This window comes from Sardina pilchardus, chromosome 18 (assembly GCF_963854185.1).
Source record: "Sardina pilchardus chromosome 18, fSarPil1.1, whole genome shotgun sequence".
In the NCBI taxonomy this organism is placed as follows: domain Eukaryota; kingdom Metazoa; phylum Chordata; class Actinopteri; order Clupeiformes; family Clupeidae; genus Sardina; species Sardina pilchardus.
The window spans coordinates 14,885,959-14,909,005 of record NC_085011.1 but is presented as its reverse complement, the minus strand read 5'-3'; the positions used below and the strand labels follow the sequence as shown (position 1 = coordinate 14,909,005).

General features: G+C 40.7%; 3 protein-coding genes across 4 annotated transcripts; 1 reads left to right on the top strand and 2 right to left on the bottom strand.

Annotated features, from left to right (window-relative positions):
* Positions 1-216: 216 nt before the first annotated feature.
* Positions 217-6,985, bottom strand: LOC134064467 (carbohydrate sulfotransferase 3-like). Its single transcript, XM_062520391.1, has 6 exons — positions 6,924-6,985; positions 4,826-4,979; positions 4,587-4,716; positions 3,174-3,348; positions 2,978-3,050; positions 217-1,556 (listed from the first exon to the last, which is right to left on the bottom strand). The coding sequence occupies exons 2-6, from the start codon at positions 4,921-4,923 to the stop codon at positions 377-379; spliced, it is 1,656 nt and encodes a 551-aa protein (XP_062376375.1). The 5' UTR covers positions 4,924-4,979; positions 6,924-6,985; the 3' UTR covers positions 217-376.
* Positions 6,986-8,746: 1,761 nt separating this feature from the next.
* LOC134063886 (caprin-2-like) lies at positions 8,747-14,684 on the top strand. Its single transcript, XM_062519633.1, has 4 exons — positions 8,747-8,831; positions 11,715-12,044; positions 12,228-12,422; positions 12,773-14,684. Exons 2-4 carry the CDS (start codon positions 11,765-11,767, stop codon positions 13,054-13,056), a joined length of 759 nt encoding a protein of 252 aa, XP_062375617.1. The 5' UTR covers positions 8,747-8,831; positions 11,715-11,764; the 3' UTR covers positions 13,057-14,684.
* A 3,629-nt stretch (positions 14,685-18,313) lies between these two features.
* On the bottom strand, positions 18,314-21,128 carry LOC134064002 (uncharacterized). Of its 2 annotated transcripts, XM_062519775.1 has the most exons (6): positions 21,086-21,128; positions 20,050-20,161; positions 19,855-19,902; positions 19,291-19,445; positions 19,083-19,179; positions 18,314-18,749 (listed from the first exon to the last, which is right to left on the bottom strand). In XM_062519775.1, exons 1-6 carry the CDS (start codon positions 21,094-21,096, stop codon positions 18,426-18,428), a joined length of 747 nt encoding a protein of 248 aa, XP_062375759.1. In that variant the 5' UTR covers positions 21,097-21,128; the 3' UTR covers positions 18,314-18,425. The 2 variants fall into 2 exon arrangements, with proteins under 2 accessions (XP_062375759.1, XP_062375758.1); XM_062519774.1 differs by lacking the exon at positions 21,086-21,128 and having other exon boundaries at positions 20,050-20,253.
* Positions 21,129-23,047: the final 1,919 nt, after the last annotated feature.

Here is a 23,047-nt window from a genome sequence, read left to right as displayed (position 1 = left end):
TACATAGGTCATTGAGAGACACTTATGGTGTGGGTGCTTGCGTTTCTTTATGAATCCTCCGTCTTAGTTTGTATAGAAATTAATATTAAGTTGCACATACACGGAAGTGTCCGACAACCCGTGCCGTCCGACAATACGTGCCTCTCCGATAGCTACCCAATGACATATAAATATGTCAACTTCACAATAATCTCTCTCTTAAGAAAAGTTTGATACTTAAAAATTAAAAAAAATCCATTTTGCTCCTCTAATGTGAACCATAAATAACAAATGATAAATGCAATGTCCATGTGCAAACCTACATCCAAAATCTGCACAATCACATAAACAAATACACACACTCACACACGCACACACACACAAAGAAAAATAACGATCACTGAGTTATATTAAATTCCCTTTCTTCAAGCAAGCTGACTGATCTGTTGACAAGAGTCTGCTCACTATTCACAAACTTGTAGCCAAACAACTGCATGGTAGGCCCACACACTTGCTGCACCACTTGGGCTAATTTGAACGGGATGCTGAACCTCCACTTCTCCACCTGCTGGGAGGAGTTCTTCTGGGTGGAGTACACCCCGCTGGCCTTCTCTGTCGCGTGTGTGTTTCTAAGGATCCACTCTTTGGCCTGCACTGTGAATGGGATTCCGGTGAACTTATAAATTTCCGCTGCTTTCTGCATCGGGTAGCGGGCGATGTCCTCGTAGCGCACTAGCATGTAGCGCCTCTGCAGCCACTCGGGCCTGGACAAGCCCAGCTCGGCCGACATTTTGATCTGGTTGCAGTTCCCCTGCAGGCGTTTCACCTCCTCGTCCTCGATGGGCACCTCTCCGTTCACCGCCCAGGTCTTCCAGTTCTGGTACTTGGAGGAGAAGGCCACCATGCGCGAGGCCAGGATGGCCCTGGGGTCGCGAACCAGCTGGATGAACTTCAAGTCCAGCTGCGGGTCCTCGACCAGAGGCCTCAGGGTCTCCAGCTGCCTGATGCGCACCGTCTTAATGGCCAAGTGCTGCTTGGCCTGGCAGGCCAGCGAGGCCAGCCTGAGGTTCAGGGGCCCGCACCGGCGGCTCCGGCAGCGGTACCTCTCGAACACGTCCTTGACCACGGGCGAGCACACCTCCTCCTCGCACAGCGCCGTGCTGGACTCGCGCCGGAACAGGGCCGGCGTCACGTGCTCCTGCGGCGGCGGGTTGATGAAGCGCTCCAGCAGGCTGAAGTCGCACACAAACAGCTGCCGCAGGACGTCCCTGTAGGCCCACGACGCGGCCGAGGAGTTGACCACCCCGGTGTCAGAGGTCAGCTTCCGCTCCACGTGCCACAGTGGCTCAAACAGGTAGAACATGTTGGCCCCCTGCTGGTTGAAGAGCTCGCCCACAAACGAGGAGCCGGTCCTGGTGGTGGCCAGCAGCAGGATGTGCTTGCGACCCCCCGCGACCTCCACACTGGCCTCTGTGGCGTTGGGTACACCTACGTATTCATACTTTGCACGTGACGTCACAAAGACCGGCTGGCGGGCAAGAACTTCATTCACCAGCAACGAAACATAGTAGTTTAACCTTTGGTTTAACCAGGGATATAGTTACTAGTTTGTAGGAATTTGGTATTTTGAGGCTTAAACAATATCGTCGCCGTCGGGCGGAAATCTCCAAATCCATTTCAGGAAAAAACACAAAAAAAAAACGACTTAGGCTATTAAACAAGTTATTAAACATGTATGCTTCAAGTTGGTATTATACCTTGCTATCCTTTACTGTTGTGTACCAACATTAACACAATATTTCCTCAAAATCACGTTTAATCGGAGATACGAGATTTATTACTTGGGAGCTGGGAGATAGGAGTTTACACTGTCATTGAAAACAATGGTAGGCCTACGGACAGACGGCTGCTGCTAACAATGTTCACCGAAGTCTGCGGCCGCGTTGAGCCTTTAGACAAAGCTTTAAGAGCTAATCAAAGCTAAAGATTGTAGTAACATACATCTTCCGGAATATATTTGAAACGTTGAGCTGAGTGATGCATTACGAACATAACACGATAAGACGATGAGACGGAAATGAATCTGCAAACAAAGTTTGCTGTCGCGTTGAGCCTTTGTCAAGGCTTTACTAGTTAACCAAAGCTAACGATTGTGATTGCTTTCTACACATTAGTTTAAAGGTTTAAGCGCCATGAGTGATATAAAAAAGATGAGCTGATAGGTCGTCTAATAGGCAGAAATGATAACTTACCTTGGCTCACGAGCTCTCTCTTGATTTTTAACCAAAACAGGCCTACTGATATGTCACCATTTTCACTCGTTATTATCTAAAAAAACAGCCCTTGTTTCTCCCATAAATAAAACCCTTGCTACTGGGTATTTTACATGCAGTAGCCTACCATAGAGGCATAGTCTAGAAGTAGACCTGGACAGCTGAACTTCGAATCAATAAAACAATAATAAAGACAACAATTTAATGGTGGTATCCAACACATTCAATTCATTTCAATTCAAGTATTATATTAGATACATTTTAAAACGTCAAGGCACATGAATAATAAGTCTAGCAATAATAACCCTAGTAATAGTAACAGCAGTAGATATTAAAAATACATCAACAGCTTGTATGAGCACAGATTATGGTTGAGACTTGTTTTACTAGGCCTTACACTAAGTGTATTCGTGTTTGTGAGCAGGGTGGGTCTGTGTGTCTGTGTGCATGTATCTGTGAGGCTCTGTGTGTTTTGTTACATTGCCATCCTATATTAGTGAAGCAAATTGACGTAAAAGCTGTGAAAGTCCTTTGGGATGACTTCCTTCAGGTCTTGGAGATGTTTGAATTTCAGCTCTGAGTATGCATTCTCTGCATCCAAGTCCTCTTCACTTCCACCGTGGAAAACTGCAAAATACACACACAAACCAATCGTGCATGAATGAGTTAGGTCTTTGTAAAGGACCTTATCCAATTTAATGAGAAATTGAAGAACAGCATCTAACCTATCTGTATCAAACTGCACCTGCTTTGGAGCCAGCAGCGAGGCCTCCTCTCCCTCCAGACCTCCAGAGAAATCTTTTCAAGCACATGGTACAATTAGTGTGAATAATTATTTTAACAAATGTCTATTGTTGTGACATCCATCTACATAAAACTCATCCATTTTGGCATGTGAAATCATGATTATCTTTTGCTCACACAGCTGGATTGACGCCTGACCCATCAGCCTGCGCACCTCACGCTCAACAGCTCTGGGGTCGCCTCCTGTCAGTGTTACTGTATCCCTTGCCTCCATGTGCATTCTGTCGGCCCTCTTGATCCCTCTTGATCCTCCAGGCAGTAGTCCCCTTCTGGCAGTACTCAAGGGCCAGTTCTGTGGCAACGGAGGGCCACATGGTCAGTTGTCAGGATGAGGGCTCAAACCTAAAGGGAGGCACAGATGCAGTGTTCTACAAGAAAAAGACATAAACAACTTGAATCACACCATACAGAATCTATTTTGAATAAACACATGTCCAGAGTAGAAATAAAGGCCTATCACTGCACATATTAGTGGTGCATTAACACACATTAAAAATCAGGTGGTCTGTTCACATATCTAAAACATATTTAGGCCTCGAATTTCGACTCCACACTGTAGTGACAACATCTGCAGGGACTAAACATGCTAGCCAGATGATCTGATGAGGGCTTAAATACATTTTCAGAGACCCTCAACCCTCGTAAAAGTAGTAACCAAAAATAGCCCATTCATCACTGTTTTTAGCATGCAAATTGCGGTTGACATGTCTACACTTCTAAAGCATATTTACACATCGAATTTCAACTCCATACTATTGTAACACCATCTCTATGGTTTTAAGAAGTGAGCTAGAGTGTCTGATCACGTTTTAAAGTATTACCAGGGATCGTCAGGTCATTACAGTGGCGATTGGTAGCTCATTCATTCATTTTCAATACATTTAGCATGCTAATCGCGAGTGATATTCTAACGCATCTAAAGCATATTTAAGCTTTACATTTCGAGTCCACACAGTAGTGGTACGTTTCCCAAAGTCTCAATATGTAAAATCAATAGTCTGATCACAATTTAAGTGCATTTAAGAGAAATCGAAGCAAGCTGTTTCAATGTAAACAAACGGGGCTAGCCTGCTGGTGCACAAAACCAGTGTCAGTAGCAGCTAGCTGCTATGGCGCTAACGAGATTATCACGTAAAACCTTGAGTATCAGACAAATGATCCCAAAATACATCTTGTTGAATTCATTAGTTAGCACATAATTCGACCAAACGTACCTGAGAGTAAAAAGCAAGTCCGATGTCTATCATCAGTAACGTCCATAGGTAGCGCCGTCCGTCCATCCACAATAAATGTTTGGTAGAGACTTTGCCAGCTTCAAATAAATTAATAAATCAGCAGGTGCTGTGTATGGATCACAAGTTCCGAGTATAGATATATTTTCTTGATACCTAATATTGACATTTTCTGACATAATATGGTCTAAATAGTTGATTAATTCTAGTATTCATGTCTGCTGGCCGCTGTTCGTCGCCATTTTCCAACGTTTGTTGCCCGCCAGGTAACCATGGCGGTCACGTGACTGCAAAGTACTGCAGGATACTGCTGGGTGATGGGAGAGACGGAGCCATTGTCCTCCAGGACAATAGGAGCAGACACTGTGAACTCTGCCATGGTCTGCGGGGTTTGCAGCATCTGTCTGAGTGTCAGCTTATCTGAAACCCTGACAGGAAGCCAACAAGGGGGATTACAATTACACAGGATTATAAATTGAGGTGCATTTTTCATTCTAATTATGTTAAAACGTAAAAAAAAAAAAGTGCTGCACTAACCTTGATATAATGTTGTTTTCTTTTTCAATGATGACCAGCACCACAATGCAAATGATAAGGATTGCATATTTGTTCCAAAGCCATGCATGGACATTCATTTTTGGAAATGACACACATTTGTGACACAGATGCTTCAGAGTGGCTTTCCTGGATTCTACAGCAAACCAGAGCACACATTTAATAGGTAGTGACTGAGGCTCAGCCTAAGACAAACTCCTTGAGAATGAGCAGAAATGTTAAAACAATGTTTTGAACATTGTTAAAACAACACAGACAAATTAAGCTTTTGCATATTTGTTTCTTTGCTTTTTCTTTACAATTAAAGTAGGCTACTGTTTTGAGTGTGCATAGTAGACCTTCCCTTTACAGACCCCCTAAATCCTAGAGGGTTGGTTTTATATTTCAGACTCCAGTAATGGCTGACTCTGGGGCTAGTGGCTCTCACTGGCTGTTTTGTGAGCATGTTTGTGTTTGGAATGCCTCTGTTGGGGGGATGGGCAGTGGCCTTTTCCCTCAACTTACCCATCTCGTTAATTACACTAACTTCCAACCAACCTCCCACTTATCTTGTGAATTTCATACTGCATTTTGCTCAGATCGAGCAATGGAATTGATTGCATTTAGACTGTAGATAATAAAACACCTTCACTGACTGTTCTCAGTTTGCTCTTGGGTTACCATGAGTCTTAAACTGTTCACCATGTTATAAGTCGCTTTAGCTTAAAAAGCGTCACCCAAATGTAATTTAATGTAATGTAATGTAATGTAATGAAATGAAAATGATAATGTATGCTGGACTTTTGGGCTCTTCCGTCCCTCCTTCATCCTGGTGCAAGGTGATGATTTACAAAGTCTAGTAAATTTCAAATATTAATAAAATGTTTAAACTAGGCAAATTCAACACACTGAAAATAAAACCCGTTTTAGACCTGTTTATTTTTGAGTCAACAGTCTGCACAGCAGATATCACCGTAGCCTAATGCTTCTTCAAGTTCTTTGGCGGTCACTCAGAAAGCCCCTTGACTGTAGGGATATGGAGGATGGTCACTCTGTGTGAACAACTACCACTCTCACTACAGGCTAAATGGGGACACTGGGGTAGGCTAAATGTAGAGCAGGGGTGGGCAACAGTTTTAGTCTGAGGGCCACAGTTACTTTGGCAAAGTAAGTGGAGGGCCACACATTGGACGACTGCAATTAAACAGAGTTACACGATTAAATTAATGTAATACAAATGATCTATTAGACTACTGTACATAAAGGAACCGTATGTAGGATTTTGGCCAAAACGAGTAGGCTACTTTCAAAATACTGTAGAGCGGTGAATCGCCTCCCCCTCCCCTCTGAGTCACGGTTGCCAGCTGGCTGCTAGCTTTCAATGGCAAGTGCTGTTTTCCTCAGCATAAAAACAGAGAAACGAACTCTGATAATGCATTGCTAACGTTAGCAATGACTATTAGCTGCTTTTATTTCCCAAACAATTCCTTAGCCTACCTTTTCAATTCAATGACCCACCTCCTCCATATGGCCAACATACTTTGCACGAACTTGCATAATTTGTTCAACTGTCATGAATAGGCTATTTAAAATGTCCATTTACAGTAGCCTACAAGTAAGTAAGCCAAACTGATGAATCTGTCCAGGAGCAAATTAACAACACTGACGTCTGTCTTCAAATTCTTCTCCGTTTTCAGCCGTCTCAATCTCCTAAATCCTTGTTTTATTTAGACGTATTTCGGATTCATAACAAGGTCTTTTAGGTTCCATATTAACGTTAGACATTTTTTATCCAACACGTTTGTAGCTGCAGCTGTCTATGGTGGTAACTAGCATAGCTGGCAACCCGGATGGCGAAATACTACTGACTTCGTGATTCGTAGATAAGTGTAGGGCGGCGCATCAAACCAAAACAGAACATAGCTAACAACATCAACATCAGTTGAGGGCTGCAACTTCACTTTTAAATGAAAATATCTTGGCCGGACTACTGTTGTCAGTGATATAAGTATTTGAAATTAGCATGATTTCTAAATGTCTAGTGACATATCAGGGCCATTTTATGATTAATTGAAATACATTTCCGGTTCCTTTAAGTCACCTCAAATTTGCCAGTCATGCAGATTCAAGCTCGTCATCAATTACTCCAATGCTACGAGTAGCTGTATGATGTTGAGACAGACATATAGATCATTTTTGTTGATGACTCCTGTATATGAGCACTAGGGTTAAGTGTCTTGCTCAAGGACATTTCAACAGGTTCAGGAGGTATTTCAACTGCAATATTTACATTACATGTATTAACATTTATTTAGCTGATGCTTTCATCTGAAGCAACTTACGGATTAGTAGGCCTACTGAAATTCAAAAAGATAGAGCAAAACGAAGACCATAGTGCAAAAAAACTCCTTTACATGCAGCGCAAGGATAATACAGTTGGCACAGAAGTTTACATGACAACCAAGAAGTGGGTGGAAGAGTGACATGGCTCGAGACAGGAAGGACAGGAATTCATGCCAAATGGCAATCATGATCCGACTCTAATGACAACCTTTAAACTTTTACATTAAATTTCATTTGGCTGACGCTTTTTAACCAAAGCGACTACAACATGAAAAAAAAACATTTAGGCTAAGTCTTTAAGAGCATTTCTAACAACAATAAGAAGCCACAATAAATGCATCAGTGGGTGTAATAAGTGCATAAATTAGTTTTTTTCTAAGAACTCCAGCTGGTTGCTTGATTGACAGACCTAAAAGGAGATGTCTGTAAGACATTGTTTCTTACCCACGGTAAGGTAGGCTACTATTCTAGCTCCAGTGTTTTGGTTATGTGAAGGCTTACCGGTGAAATAATTCCAGCCATTTTCTGCACATGTCTCAAGTTTGTTGATCTTGGATAAACATGCTGAGTCTGACACACATGCACCCATGTTGGTAAGCAGGCTGTTAAAGTAACGTAATGTTGCATAGGCTACTCTACATCAACAACCGCGGTTGCCTACCGCCCTAGCGGTTCTGTTGCCTGATCATCAGTTTGCTGATCTTGCAACAATATGCCGACATACACACGTCGGTAGCATTCTGTTCAACTTTGCATTTAAAACAGCCGCTCTGGACTCTATCTGGACATCGGCTATGGGCATAGATAGATAGATAGATAGATAGATACTTTATTGATCCCCAAGGGGAAATTCAAGATGGCATAACATTCATTCAAACATCACTTCCGAGTTAATAGCACTGGCATGGTCATGATCATGCGGTTAGCTTTATCATTTCCCAACAACAGCAAAAACGCACGGGTATGTAATGTGTCTAATATTGCCATTAGCTGCAATAACATTGCATAGGCTAGGCTACTCTACATCAACAACCGCGGTTGCCTACCGCCCTAGCGGTTCTGTTGCCTGATCTCTGAACATCTAATGTAGCTCTACTAACTGCACGGGCCTGATTCTACATCATCGCCAATTTAACATGATCTACGTACCTGCATCAACGTAACGTTGGGCAACAAGTTTCTTGGAAAACATTGTTTGTACGGGTAGCCTACTGCACTAGTTATATTAATGCCCAAACATTGCTTACCAGAGATGTGATTTTCAGGTTGCAAAACTGAAGTATTATAAAGGCTGAATATGCTTGGTATAGACAAGGTTTGAGCAAAATCTGATTTGACACGGAATGACACAAATATGTATTTTAAAGGGTTTAAAGATGTTCCCAAACAGAGACTGCTCATTTGTAAGGTAGCCTATGTAGGCTAAATATGGACTAAATGAGTGGATAAGTGCAGAGTCATGACAGCCTGTACTCATAAGTATGGAAAACTATACTAGAATAACCTGTTCTGTGCTGAAGTGATCCAGCTAGGCAGTGTGAGGAGAGGGCTGATTGGTGAACAGGTAGTGCCTCCTCCAGACTCTGCTCATAAAAGTATCACTGCACAAGAGGAAGCTTACTCCAGGAAGACAGATGACCACAGCATCACCTGCAGTTTTAATAAGGTAAGGTCAGCTGAAATAACACAAATCAAACATTAGCCATTTATCCATTTTTGAAAATAGAGAGAGAGAGAGAGTGCAAAAAAAATGCAGTGTCTGTTTCAAAGATGAGTAATAGGTTTCCAACATAAACTACTTTTGATTATCAAAGACCGCAACTGATTGGCAGAAGTAAGCTATTAATACTTGAGAAAATATCCTTTGGACAGACATCAAGAACTCTGATCCGTAAGGGACAGGGGTTACCAGTACTTACTTTCCTCTTAATTTTCTGTGCAAAAAGTCATTTCAGGGTCTCCGATGGCAAGTCCATAATGTTTTGACAGGGGCTTGGAATTAAACATGGAAACAATTTCATTATAGCTTTCTAAGATAAGCTATGGTTGGTTTGGCAGGTTAGAATGATAAAAATGTAAAAGCTGCCTGCATAAGCGTGAAAATTATAGCCTATTTAGTGGGAAATATTTTAGGTGTGCCAGGCAGACGATTGTTTGTTCCAAGCACACACTGTTTATGTGCATTTGAGTGATATGTTTGGCAAAATTATACTGTCAAAGGCAAAGCTGTTACTAACTGTTTTTCAGAGTTTTGGACTTGGGTCAAATACACAGTTATCTACTGTAAGTGGTTTTACTTGCAGACAGATTTAAGAAGAACCGTGATACTAACAAGACAGTCACTAAAATAAAAGGTCCAAACCTGCCTGATATGCCAGTATCCATAAGGCCTACAAACCACAGACAGCACAGATGAGTGATGAACTCAAGCCCTCTGCTTTGACTGTGGTTTGTAGGCCTTACACGTACTGGCAGAATATTTAAGGCACATTGTGTAAGTTTAGACCTTTTCTTTCAGTTAGTGTTTTGTTAGTAGCACAGTTTTCTTCAAATCTGTCTGCAGGTAAACATTACTACTAGTCACCCAGCCTGTTAACTGTGTGTTCCTTTGACCCAGATCCAAAACCCTGGAAAATAAAAAAATTAGGTACAGTGGGTACGGGTTGAGAATGCACTTTTTGCCGCGGCCATCCCGAAGAGATCCCGTAGGCTGTCAAGCCAACTTTTTCAAGGCTAAAGCAATGTACCCAAACAACCATCAGGTGGCAGAAAGTTTCAACCCGCATTTCAACTGCATTTAATGATCAATGTAAGAGATGGGGTACAAGACCGCATATCCGTCAATGGTCGACTCCTTTAATCTCTTTTAATCATTAAAATGAAGGTGATGACTGGCGAAATTAATCAAACGACGTTTCAATAAACCACTGTTGAAATGAATGAAAATGGATTTAGAAAATCGCCTACAGTAGGCCTATCAGAAGGAAATAGCCTCCAGTTCTATCTGAACGACTCGATAGGCAACCTTTAGATTAATTCATTAGATTAATTCAGCGGTTACAAGACCGCATTTCCATGAATAGGCTAATACTGTAGTTGTCAAGGTGAAGACAAAAGAGATGGACAAGATGGACATTAGGCTACATTTTATATGCTATAGGCCTACTTAGATCTTTGCACTTGAAACGCCAATCAATACTTCTGACATGTTAAACTGACGTTAGTCATTAATTCACCACATGATAAAATGCTGTCAGCTTGACGCACAGTAGCCTACGGTATGCCTATCTCTGAATCAACATGAACATGCATACCTAGATCTATATAAGTTGCTAGAACTTTATTTTGCAGAGCTAGGCCTAGTAGTCAATGGTGAAAAATGAATCACCCTCACTGCCCTATCGCCTATAGCTGACCATCCATTGTTACAATGTTACAAAATGGCCGATCTTCTCCGTGCATGTACGGTTATAAGTAAAGTGTCAAGCGTAGGCATGTATTAAAGAGAATTCTGTTAAATATATTTTATTTTCAGTTGTCAAAAGTGGTCGGGATAAAATCTGTGATAACAAAAAGTGCTGGGTACATATACCCAGCGTCCCCGGTTAAAATAAATGCATGCCTCCATTTCACTTCCCTCTCTGCCCTTTCTGTCTTTGGAGCCTGCACTAATTGCAGCCAGCTCGTTACTCCAATTAATCGTAGGTGTACCAATTAGTAAGTTACCTGCAACCACTGGCCCAAATCTGAACGAACCATACTGTCACACAGCTTAGCTCTATGGTGCGATGTGGGGGTGCCACAACCCACATCGTCACAACCACATTACTAAGACGTTATCCCTAAAATGTACAGTTGAATTGGATGAGTTTTCACGGAAATCTATAACAAAACTCATACGTTTCACAGAGATGAAATAGCTTACTAATAGACCTACCTAGAAAATGGTTAGAATGGTTAACGTAATGGAGATGTTCAAAAATAACTAGCCTACTTTTTGGCTAGCAAACAAAGGCATCCCCGTTCGGCTAATGGCAAACTGTCCTAAACATTGCGTTCGTTTTTGTGACTTATGAAGCATATCCGTGATTGAGCAGACACTGCTGTTTCATTGAAAGAAGGCAGGCCGAATAAGCATTTCTCCCCCTCTCCATTGACCAAAACTTTGCCCTGGCATCTCTGCTGGACTGACTGAGTTACGTCGCGTCAGAGAGCTGTGAGGTAATACATTTGAAAACTCTGCGATCTGCAGATCTCATGTCTCTTTTCTCCGCTTGTCACCAGCGCTGTGTCTTCGTGTTTCTGGCATGAGCCGAACCTGCATGTTATTAGGGCGGTCTTATGTTGCCCCCTTGCGGTTGCAGTTTTAATTACAAATCCCGCACCTGCGGCATTCCCGATGTGCGGCAAAGAAAAGTGCATTCTGTACCATCTGTAGAGCTTTGACATACACACATGCATGCTCAAGCACATACAACCACACACACTCGCTTGAATATCTGCACGTCTGAAGGCCGCCACTCATTAATATGTCGTCGGGCCACTGTAGGTTTGAGAGCAAGCAGTCCACAAAAGAAAGACAGAAGAATCAGATTCATCATGAAGACTTGTGGAGCTCTGCTGGTGCTGCTGTGCTGCTGTTTGGCTGAGACACATGAAAATGAGGTTATGGGTGCAGTGCGCAGAACTGAAGCTGCAGCCACAGCCTCCACCCAACAAACCTGCCAGCCTGAGATCTATACCGTGCTGAAAGAGGTGAGCGCTCTGGTGGCAGAGCAGAGAGTGGAGCTCAGATACACTAAGACACAAATGGAGGCCATGGAGACCAGACTGAGAGCCAGTGAGAGTCTGGTGGAACAACTAAAGAGTGCAAATGCAGGTACAGAAATTGTTGAATGAATCCTAAATCCAAGTTTTTGGAAATTGTATGTAGTTCAACTTTTACACTGTTTAGTTATTTTGTTAATTCCTCTGTCTGTTTGTGTGTGTGTGTGTGTGTGTGTGTGTGTGTGTGTGTGTGTGTGTGTGTGTGTGTGTGTGTGTGTGTGTGTATTGTCCTCAGCTCATGCAATGAATCTGAGCCTCACTGTGAGTGAGGTGGCTGATCTGAAGAAGGAGAGAGAGCAGAGGAGGGTGTCTTTCTCTGCATCACTGCAATCGTCTGGTAGTACAAATACAGGACCCTTTTCAGTTGCATTTCCCCTGGTCTACAAACACATCTTCACAAATGTTGGCGATGGCTACAATCCAAACACAGGTACTAGACCAATAAGTTATTTTATTTCTGTCAGATATTGCCTACTTAATCAGCTCACCCAGTGTACTAATTGATTTCATACTCAGGTTTTTCAAAATACAAACCACAGTATTTAATTTTGATACGTCATGGCTAATGTATTCTAAAGTTTATTTTTTTGATACATCGGGTCAGGTATTTGGCATTTTATTTTCAAATATATTTTTGCCTATCTCTGGCTGTATGTACTGTGTTACAAATGGTGGTCTCATTTTACTAGATTGTGTGCTCAATTAAGTAAATTCACAATTGTTATGGTCATGTTTCTTTTTTACTGTGTTCTGTAATTATGTTTCCGTGTTCAACTGTAGGTGTGTTCACAGCTCCAATCAGAGGGGTCTATCACTTTCTTGTATATGCACATGGATTGGGCCATGCATCTATACCTACAGGACTCTCGCTCCATAAAAATGAAGAGCATGTTGTCATTGCTTACAGCCATCAACGAAGTCTCAGAGTGGACACTTCTAACGGAGCTTCTCTGCTGCTGGAGGTGGGAGATGTGGTCTATGTGAAGCTGTGGCCTAATTGTTTGGTGCATGACAGCTACAACCACCACACCACCTTCTCTGGCCACTTGCTCTTCCCCATGTGAGGGAAGCAGAAGTGCTGGAGTGATGCTAGCAGTCACAGACACAGATGAAATAGTACAGTACACACTCCTATACGTGTGTTCCTATCCATGTGTTAAATAAAACGTGAAATGTTTTTTCAGGCTGTTTCTTCGTATTCTAACAGTATAATGATTCCCATTTTGGTAACACTTTGCGGTAAGGGTACATGTTTTAATCCTTATGTTACCCTCAAATCTTAGACATTCTATGTCATTGGGGTCAATTTGACCCCAGATAAATAAACCCTCAGAAAATGATTATAATGGCCATGTTGGTGTGACCAGCCTATCGTGTGGGATACAGCTGGTGTAGATGGTCATGCTGGTGACCAGCGTGCCAAGTTTGACATTGTTGGTGTAAGATGGTCATGCTGGTTTATTAAAATGACCAAACATACTGTAAGCTGGCATGGCCAGTACTAACCAGCAATGTAGACCAGCAACACCAACTAATATGACCCAGGTGGTACGACAATCAAAAACAGCTGAATTACCATTGTAAGCTGGGTCAACCTAGCCTGGTCCTACCTTACTCTTATACATTCATAATGTACAGAGTCTGGCCACTTTCCATTGCCAAGCTTGAACTTCCTTGAATGTGGATACTCTGTTAATGTTTAAAAATATTGGATCTGTCCAGAGCCACTCAGATCTGCCATAACCAATCGCTAACGTTTGGTCGTGATGTGTACAATCATAATCCATAATGTGTCATATATCCATTTGCCTTATGTTTCATACAGGAACACCAAAGGAACACCAATGTAGGCTACAAAATATTTGTAGCCTACAGGACACTGAAAACATGTTATTGTGCAAATGTCATGCTTTCTCTGTTGTACCCTTCACATGAGGAGAAGCCATGAAGCATGAATCAAATTGACCTCAAAGATAACAGGGTTAAGACAAATTCAAATATATTTCAAACAATACAGTAGCCTAATTCATAGTCTTTCCGGCAGTGATGGGCAGTAGCGTCGCTACTTTTGTAGCGACGCTACTATAACCACATTTTTCAGTAGCATGACGGTAACGTCGCTATTTACAAAACCAAGTAACGTTTCTGTAGCTAAGCTATTTTATTGATCAAGGGATATTTCTGATGTTCATACATAACAGCGTCTCCTGCAGCCATCAACACCACACATTAGGAAGACAGCCAGAATGTTTATGTTTCCACGACAACACGCTGGGTACAAGCGCATGCGGTAGGGTTGCCACACGTTTTCCTGGGATTGTTCTCTTTTTTAAATGTCCCGTTTTTTTTGTTGCAAAAGCACTTCTATCTTTTTTAAGTAGGCCTATTACCTGATGTTCACTTCTAATACAATCTACCTTCTGCTCATGCAATCCTAGGCTACTATTTTTCCTTACAGTATCTTGATCCAGCTGCGTGTATTTGATTGGTTAATGCAGCCATGCGAAACGAAAGTTTACCTTAACCATCACGACCGGCCATGTATGAATTGTAATGATATGCGACCGCCTATTATCACGTAGGCCTACACTATTCTCTTCCTTGAAAATACATTTATTTTATTTACAAGTTCAAAAGGCATTCTTGCATAACTAGAGCTAAAATGTGCTCTGATTTGCATCTGTTTTTTGTGTATTGGGCAAATAAATCAATAAATCAATCTAAACATATTCTAGCCCTTATCTGACTGAAAGTTGTGTTGATCACTAAAATTTCGTCGACTTGCAGTTTTAATTGAAAGTAGCTGCTATGTATCAAGCTACTTTTGACAAGATTTTGTAACTTAGCTTGCTACATTTTTATGGGTGGTAGCTTCTGTGTAGTGAAGCTGAATTTATTGTAGAGTAGCTGGTAGCTTAGCTCACTACACAAATCAAGTAGCTTGCCCATCACTGCTTTCCGGTAACACTTTACTTGATGGGTTCATTCATAACACATTCATAACAGCTGTCATGAACTGCACATGAAGCATTCATGACTGTTTCATGAAACATGACTCAACATTCATACCAACCCTTTCATGAATGTGGAAGACAAAGCGTCAAAAACTTGTCAAAATAAAAGTCCAACAATCGCAAAGCAGCATTGCTGTCTTTCTTGCATAATTGTCTACACCAATGACTGTATATAGATACTGTATATAAAACAGGAATGTCCAACCATTCAGAGGTCCACAGATGGTCAGTAGCCTAGTTCACTTCCCAGTATGATGAATACTTCACAACTCGTATAGTAAAGTGACATTTGAAGTAGACTTCATAAAATATTCATGAGATGTTTACAAACGCTGGAGAGGATTCATAATACCCTGTATATGGATTACTAGATTGTTGGACTTTTACTTTGACAAGTTTTAGTCGTTTTGTTTTCCTCATTCATGAAAAGGTTGGTATGAATGTTGAGTCATGTTTCATGAATCAGTCATGAATGCTTCATATGCAGTTCATGACAGCTGTTATGAATCTGTTATGAATGAACCCCTCAAGTAAAGTGTTACCAGGCAAATTAAGCAAAAAAATCTTAGTTCTGCTTTAAACCAACCAAAAAGGGCATGTCACCCTTCCATCCATTTCTTGGTTGTCACGTAAACTTCTGTAATTGTATTATCCTTGCGCTGCATGTAACAGAGTTTTTTGCACTATGGTCTTATTTTTGCTAAATTTCGATACTAATCTGTAAGTTGCTTCAGATGAAAGCATCAGCTAAATAAACGTTAATAATGTAAACATTGCAAGAGCAAGACACTTAACCCTAGTGCTCCCATTGAGCAGGTTGGCGCCTTGCATGGCAGCCTCCACCATCGGTGTGTGAGTGCAGGAAATGTTTTACCTGAAGGAAGGGCACATTTCTCTTCCCATCATGAGTTGTGAGGTTGTGACAGCTGAAAAGAAACGATCAGTTCACAGGAGTCAAACCATGAATGGTATTTGGCACGATTTCCTGTAAACCTGTAAATTCTCTTCTTGGTTGTCATGTCATTGTCATCATTATCCTTGAGCTGCATGTAAAGGTGTTCATTGCAATGTATGGTCTTCTTTTTGCACTAGCTTTTTTAACAGTAACTTGATATCATTAATATTTAATATCTGTAGGTTGCATGGTGGTGATGGAATTCAAGTAAAGTTAGTAAAAGTGGCGTCCACGCCATTGTCCTGCCTTGTGTGTTGCTTGCGTAACTCCAAAAAGTAGTATATCCGGAAAAAGAAAAGAAGTCACACACAAAAGCTGAATTATAAGAACTTGTATTGAAAACATAAACCGAAATATATAATGAACCAACGACAGAAAAAAATGGGGGACAAACGTTTCGGGTCTAGCCCATCATCAGCGTTCCCAATTGAAAAACAATGGAATGCAGGAATGTGATGGAATACAGGAATGTCATGGACAAAGCTGCTTCTGTTTGACAGAGATGTTCAGGTCAGTTAAGTTGAAGTATCCTACATGTAAGGTAAACATTTCTTAGAACTTCTATTCCTGCATTACATTGATACGACACATTTCTACTGTAGACCGGTTGGTAGACCTACAGTATGCTGTGGGGAAAATGTGACATTATGCTGAAGTCAAGAGAATGATTGTGCCACTGTATGTGAAGTCTGTGTTGCCTGAGTGATAAAAGGCTTAATAGGCTTCATTGCGGTAGGTCGGTGTGATCAGAAAATGTAACTGCACAAAGATCCATTCCTCTTCCTGGCATGGGTGACATCAGCTGAACAGAAAACTGTCAGTTCACAGAAGTCAGATCATGATTGGTATTTAGCACAAATTCCTGTCATCTTGAATCAACAAGGTTTCAAGGAAGTGGCGTGTCTGATTTTAAACCAACCAAAAAGGCCATGTCACCCTTCCACCCACTTCTTGGTTGTCCTGTAAACTTTTTTCAAAACTGTTAACGCAAAGGCCTAAACAGTGGCACCAATGGTCAAAATGACTCATTTTGCCTGCAAAAGGCTCTTACTCCGCCAAAACATTTAAAATATGGACCAAAAGCAAATTTTGCCCTCAAACAACACAACTTGCACACAAGTGCATAAGCGCTTCCAATAAGTCATTAGACAATAAGGGGCATGAAAATACAAAATTCAGCTCTCAATATGAATCAGAGCTGCATTACTGGTCAGCAGCTTACATATCAGTGCCAATTTGCTTTCTTGCAAAAAATAGATCCAGAATCATATACAATGATTTATCAAATTTTATTGAATGCAGTATTCATTCTTTTTTTGAGATTGTGGCTAAGAAATGAAATATTCCAACAGAAACCACATATACAGTGTGATATATATGAGCCCTCTACCTCTTACTCTCACTCTCATCTGCCTTAGACCATCCATGCTTACAAGTTACAACACACACAACATGGCACCTTTCAAGCCTGCAGACTGATTGGAAATTGAAAAGTTGTGTGAAGCAGTGTCAAACAGGTGCTTCTGGTTGTGCAACCTTCATTGCTTGCCGCAATAATCAAGTCATCGACCCATATGATTATGATCACCTTCCCTTCATTTGATTCTTGGGCATAAACACAGTGGTTAGCTGGGTTTTGTGTGAACCCATTCTCAGTTAAACAATCATGCAAAACCCTATTCCAATTGCGTCCAGATTGTTTAAGACCATGAAGTGATTTCTAAAGCTTATACACTACAGTATATCCTCCTATACCCTTCTCTCTTGATAACCCTCTGGTGGATTGATGTAGATCTCATAGTCTATGGGAGCGTGCAAGTACGCCGTTTTCACGTCCATTTGGTGCAGGAATAAATTCTCCTGTACCGCTTTCTGTAGCACTACTCTAACACTCGTCAGGTCTGCCGTGGGTGAAAACGTCTCCCCATACACTCTCAAAAAAGATGTGTTGGAAACGACACATCTTTAACACATCTGCGTGTTTATATAAGGACAACACAGGTTGTGTTAATAAATGTGTTAAACCATTTTACACAGTGACTGTGTTAAAATATTTAACACATTAGTGTGTTAAAGACGACACAGTTTGTGTTAGTAAGGTTTCATTTAAGGTTTCATTTATTTATTATTTATTTTTTTATTCATTTTATTCTAAACTGGTCAGTGAACCAAAAAATCATAGTATGATATTAATTTGTTTTATTAATGATATTAAAAATATTTCATTACATTTAATATACAACAAATCTTACAGTATATCATGGATTTATGTTATCAGACAATCTTTAATGTTAATTACTTTAAGTCTCTTGTCCGTTGGACTGAAATGCATGTTACTGAGAGAAAAAAAAAAAAACATTTGAAATATTCTAGGAAAATATGAATGACCTCAAAAACAAAATAGACAGGTCATTTAAAAAAAAAAAAATTCTACACTTGGGACAAATGTGCACATATGTATTTGTTACTGCATAGCCTGGAGCTTTGAAATGAGCTCCACAACTTTAGCTCTCTTCCCACTAGAGAGGGGCACTTCATAAACACTCTCAAAGAAGTGAAACACAGATGTGAGTTGGGCAGGATATACCGTATTGCAAATCGAAAACATTTTAAAAAGCTTGTCGATGGCGTAGGTCAAACCATTATCCTGCAGTGGGATGGCAACTTTGTCGTTTTCAGCAATGATGATGTATTGAGCAGTGGTGTTGGGTTGACCAATACACACAAGGTTGGGCTGGCGTGCAGGAGGATTTTGGTTGTCCAGAAGGCTGGAAATACTGGTTCCAATCTGGGGGATGGGTGTGGGGTGAGAAAAACAAGGAATTAGACAAATTGATAGTTACGCATTCATATGCACATTATTATACTACACAGCAACTTTTGTTTGCGGGCCACATACAATCTAAGTTGCCACAGGCCAATGCATAATTAGTGCAAAAAGAGTCTAGATGCAGGCCGTCTGCTACACGATTTAATGACATTGTATTGAAACGCTGATGTGTGATAGATATATTATGCTCCTGGATCACCGGAAAAAAAACAATTGTGTTTTTAAATAGTTTTTATAAATCATGAACAAAATGTGTAGATCTGTGAAAAAGAAAGGGAAAGGGCTACTTACAAAGCCTTCATTCTCATCTTCCATCCTGACTCTCAGTGACGGGAAAAGCGTAACCACACACCTCGCCAACCTGGTTTTGTCATCAGTTGCTGGATAACTGATAATTTAAATAAGTACAATTATGTGTATTAATTATAATGTAACAGGGCATTAAGACTACAAAACAGTAACCAAAGAGATGTTAATGAAAAATGGTACATTAACTTACAATCCATTTCTCTCAATCAAATCACTGACACCAATTTTAACAAGGAGCTTTCTTGACGTCTCTGAGAGCATTCCAGAAGCTTCATAATCGGCCAGAACTCTTGCACCTTTCCTCTCAAGGAGAGCTTTAAGCTTTTCAATGTCAATTGGACCCTGCTGCAGAGGAAACAAACAAGCACACAAAACAAAAAACACTTTAAAAGACAAGACATTTCTGTGCATATTTGATATAGCTGAAATGCTGCTGAACATATGCTTTATATAGATGCATTGTTAGTCTAACACCTACCTGTTAACTACTTGGATCAGCTACATTTGGTTGTACAACCTTCAAAAGGATACACTGGTTCTTACAGGGTAATAAGGATGGGTATATGGGTAACAAGGACATATCAATGCTCACTATTCATTCATTGTAGTGGTTTTAAGTATTTGTTGTTCAAGCGTTTATGAATGTTGGTAATCAATCCTTTATTTATGCCCATTCTGGATTAGTTAATTATATTTTTAATTCAAAATCTTTGTTTAAAATGGCAACATGACATCTAAGCCTTGATGTACATACCGTAAGTTGAGTTGCCGTTGCAGCCACAGATACATCCGATTGTTCGGCCTGAAACATTGAGTGCATACGTTTAGAGTAGTATTGTCTCATGGCACTTTAAAGCAAGTAAATTAGTTCATGCATATTATTGATAATGCAAATTCAACACTAATGTACATAATAATGTATAGGCCTAAATAAATAAACCATACATACCAATACTGATGAGCCACAGAACTTAAAAAAAACTTGAAACTTGTCCATGTGTTCATCGCTGTCTGTGTCAATGGAATATGGTGACAAGCAATTTTGGGGGCTCCATTTACAGCTGTAACAAAGCATATAAATAATTAACATTTCTACATTACATCCCAGTTACATGATTTATCAATGCACACACAGCATTTAGTTTTCAATGGTTTAACACAAAAGTGAATTGCCTTTTTCTGGAACTTAAACTAATTTCTTAGGAGTGGAGAACATATCTCTCAACAGTATGTTACTCACAGTAGGCATAGTAGGCATAATTTGAGATAGATAAGATGTACTTAGAAAGTAAATTAAACATAACGTCCATGCTACTGAGCTCTCGAGTTTTGTTGTTTATTGGTCTATACTTATGGTTAAGTCGCGCTGCTCAGGACACTTTGACTAGTGACTAACATCGTGTGACAAAAAAAGAGAGGGGTTAACCTACCAAGTTAAAGCCTACCAAGTCCTAAATTACGTGACAGACACGAATGAGAAATGACCGAAATGACAGTAACAAACTCTCGGTCACCCCCAGAGTTAGGGGGAAAAAACGGTTAGCTGCTAGCGTTTTTAGCTTTAGATTAGCACAGTTGCTGTAAATGAAGGGTGTCAGCTAGCAGATGTCACATTTCCAGCGCAGCAATTAGCAATCGAGCTAGCTAAAAGACTACCGTTGCTATGGCTTCACCAGGGAGCTAACACTAGCATGCTAATGTTTCTGATGTTGAAATTAAGGTTGTCGATGTATCTTATTTAATGGAGTGACATGAAGACGGCAAGTAACCTTACCTTCTTTGCAAAACAACATCGATATGCAATATTATGACTTTACCTCAGTATCCCTTGACAAAAGGGGCTTGTTATAAAGTTCGCTAGCTTGTTAGCAGCTATAGACTTCGCTGACGTGTGGCTTCATTTGCCCAAGCTTATTATAACATTCATGAAGGTTTATTTTTTTTAAATGGCAAATTATATGACATATCTCAAGACAGTAACTTACCTCATGCACATATCCACCTTCCATTTGAAAAATGTGGCTTCTTTATAACAAGTAGAGCAGCGAAGCAGTGGACAGCCAGTACTGCAGCATAGAAATTAGAGAGGCAACGAACTAACGGTCGTGTCAGGAAGAGATGTGATTGGACAGTAATTTAACACATGATTGTGTTGGCTAAACATACCCAAGAATTTTACACAAATTCAACATAAATGACACAAACTGTGTTAGAAGTGTGATAACACACAACATGTGTTACTGTTTTAACACATGATTTTTGAGAGTGTAGTCTACTACCATTTTCTGGCTATAACCCTTGGCAAACCGTGCTTTGTATTTGTCTTTTCCATCTACATCAGTCTTAATAGCGTAAACCCACCTACCCCCCTGTCTTCTTGCCTATTGGTAGTGCTGTCGGGGGAAAAGTCTTGTTCTCGTTTAAGGACTGAATTTCCTCATCCATGGCTTTTACCCATTGTTTTGAGTTAGCTGACCCCATTGCTTCCCCGAAATGTCTGTGGAATGCCACACACGACTCTGCAGCAGTAGTCTACCGTGATATGAACCCCATCTTGATCACAGTCATTAGTAATGAAGTCACCTAAGTAACTCGGTGTTCTCCTCACTCTAGCTGGATATCTTCTACTCTCGGGTTCACCACTTGTGGCACTCTCCTGTGTGTGATTATGGTCACTAGACCGTGTTCCTGTACCTGGACTATCACCATGAACACTTCTACTTCGTACACTTGGCTCTGAAGCATTTTCTGTACTCCCCTGTGTGATCTCACTAGCCCTGGGCAGTGATGGGCAAGCTACTTGATTTGTGTAGTGAGCTAAGCTACCAGCTACTCTACAATAAATTCAGCTTCACTACACAGAAGCTACCACCCATAAAAATGTAGCAAGCTAAGTTACAAAATCTTGTCAAAAGTAGCTTGATACATAGCAGCTACTTTCAATTAAAACTGCAAGTCGATGCAATTGTAGTGATGAACACAACTTTTAGTCAGATAAGGGCTAAAATATGTTTACATTGATTTATTGAACAATAAGCCTAATACACAAAAACAGATGCAAATCAGGGCACATTTTAGCTCTAGTTATGCAAGAATGCCTTTTGAACTTGTAAATAAAATCCATTTATTTTCAAGGAAGACAATAGTGTAGGCCTACGTGATAATAGTCGGTCGCATATCATTACAATTCGTACATGGCCGGTCGTGATGGTTAAGGTAAACTTTCGTTTCGCATGGCTGCATTAACCAATCAAATACGCGCAGCTGGATCAAGATACTGTAAGGAAAAATAGTAGCCTAGGATTGCATGAGCACGTAGATTGTATTAGAAGTGAACATCAGGTAATAGGCCTACTTAAAAAAGATAGAAGTGCCTTAGTTTGCAACAATAAAACGGGACATTTAAAAAGAGAGCAATCCCAGGAAAACGTGTGGCAACCCTACCGCATGCGCTTGTGCGGCGTGTTGTCGTGGACACATTATCCTGGCTGTCTTCCTAATTTGGTGTTGATGGCTGCAGGAGACGCTGTTATGTATGAACATCAGAAATGTCCAGGAGAAAATAGCTTTCAAGGACGCTACTGCGCTACTTGATCAATAAAATAGCTTAGCTACAGAAAAGTTACTTGGTTTTGTAAATAGCGAAGTTACCGTCAAGCTACTGAAAAATGTGGTTATAGTAGCGACGCTACTGCCCATCACTGGCCCTGGGTCTCACACTGTCATCACCATCGCTTGGATCTGGCTCACCTGTCTGTGTCTGTTTTTCCACAGCTGCCCTGCTCACAAACTTCACTGTGTTTTTGTACTTTGTTCGTATCTGGATGATGCACCAAATACGCCGGGCTGTTCTTGTCGTAACCTACAAAACGCCCCTGGTCACACCTGGAATCAAGTTTGTGGAAAAAAGTCCTGTTTGTAGGTGTAGCATACAGACTCAAACTTTT

What these genes read in the sequence shown, in the direction of transcription:
- LOC134064002 (XM_062519774.1), bottom strand. Translation starts at nt 20,190, where the DNA reads ATGTTAATTATTTATATGCTTTGTTACAGCTGTAAATGGAGCCCCCAA. An exon ending in TTGATTGAGAGAAATGGATT is followed by an intron (nt 19,180 to 19,290) that starts GTAAGTTAATGT and finishes TTAAATTATCAG; the next exon opens with TTATCCAGCAACTGATGACA. An exon ending in AAGATGAGAATGAAGGCTTT is followed by an intron (nt 18,750 to 19,082) that starts GTAAGTAGCCCT and finishes CCCATCCCCCAG; the next exon opens with ATTGGAACCAGTATTTCCAG.
- LOC134063886 (XM_062519633.1), top strand. Translation starts at nt 11,765, where the DNA reads ATGAAGACTTGTGGAGCTCTGCTGGTGCTGCTGTGCTGCTGTTTGGCT. An exon ending in ACTAAAGAGTGCAAATGCAG is followed by an intron (nt 12,045 to 12,227) that starts GTACAGAAATTG and finishes TATTGTCCTCAG; the next exon opens with CTCATGCAATGAATCTGAGC. An exon ending in TGGCTACAATCCAAACACAG is followed by an intron (nt 12,423 to 12,772) that starts GTACTAGACCAA and finishes GTTCAACTGTAG; the next exon opens with GTGTGTTCACAGCTCCAATC.
- LOC134064467 (XM_062520391.1), bottom strand. Translation starts at nt 4,923, where the DNA reads ATGAATGTCCATGCATGGCTTTGGAACAAATATGCAATCCTTATCATT. An exon ending in TCACCCAGCAGTATCCTGCA is followed by an intron (nt 3,349 to 4,586) that starts GTACTTTGCAGT and finishes CCGTTGCCACAG; the next exon opens with AACTGGCCCTTGAGTACTGC. An exon ending in TCAGGCGTCAATCCAGCTGT is followed by an intron (nt 3,051 to 3,173) that starts GTGAGCAAAAGA and finishes GTGCTTGAAAAG; the next exon opens with ATTTCTCTGGAGGTCTGGAG.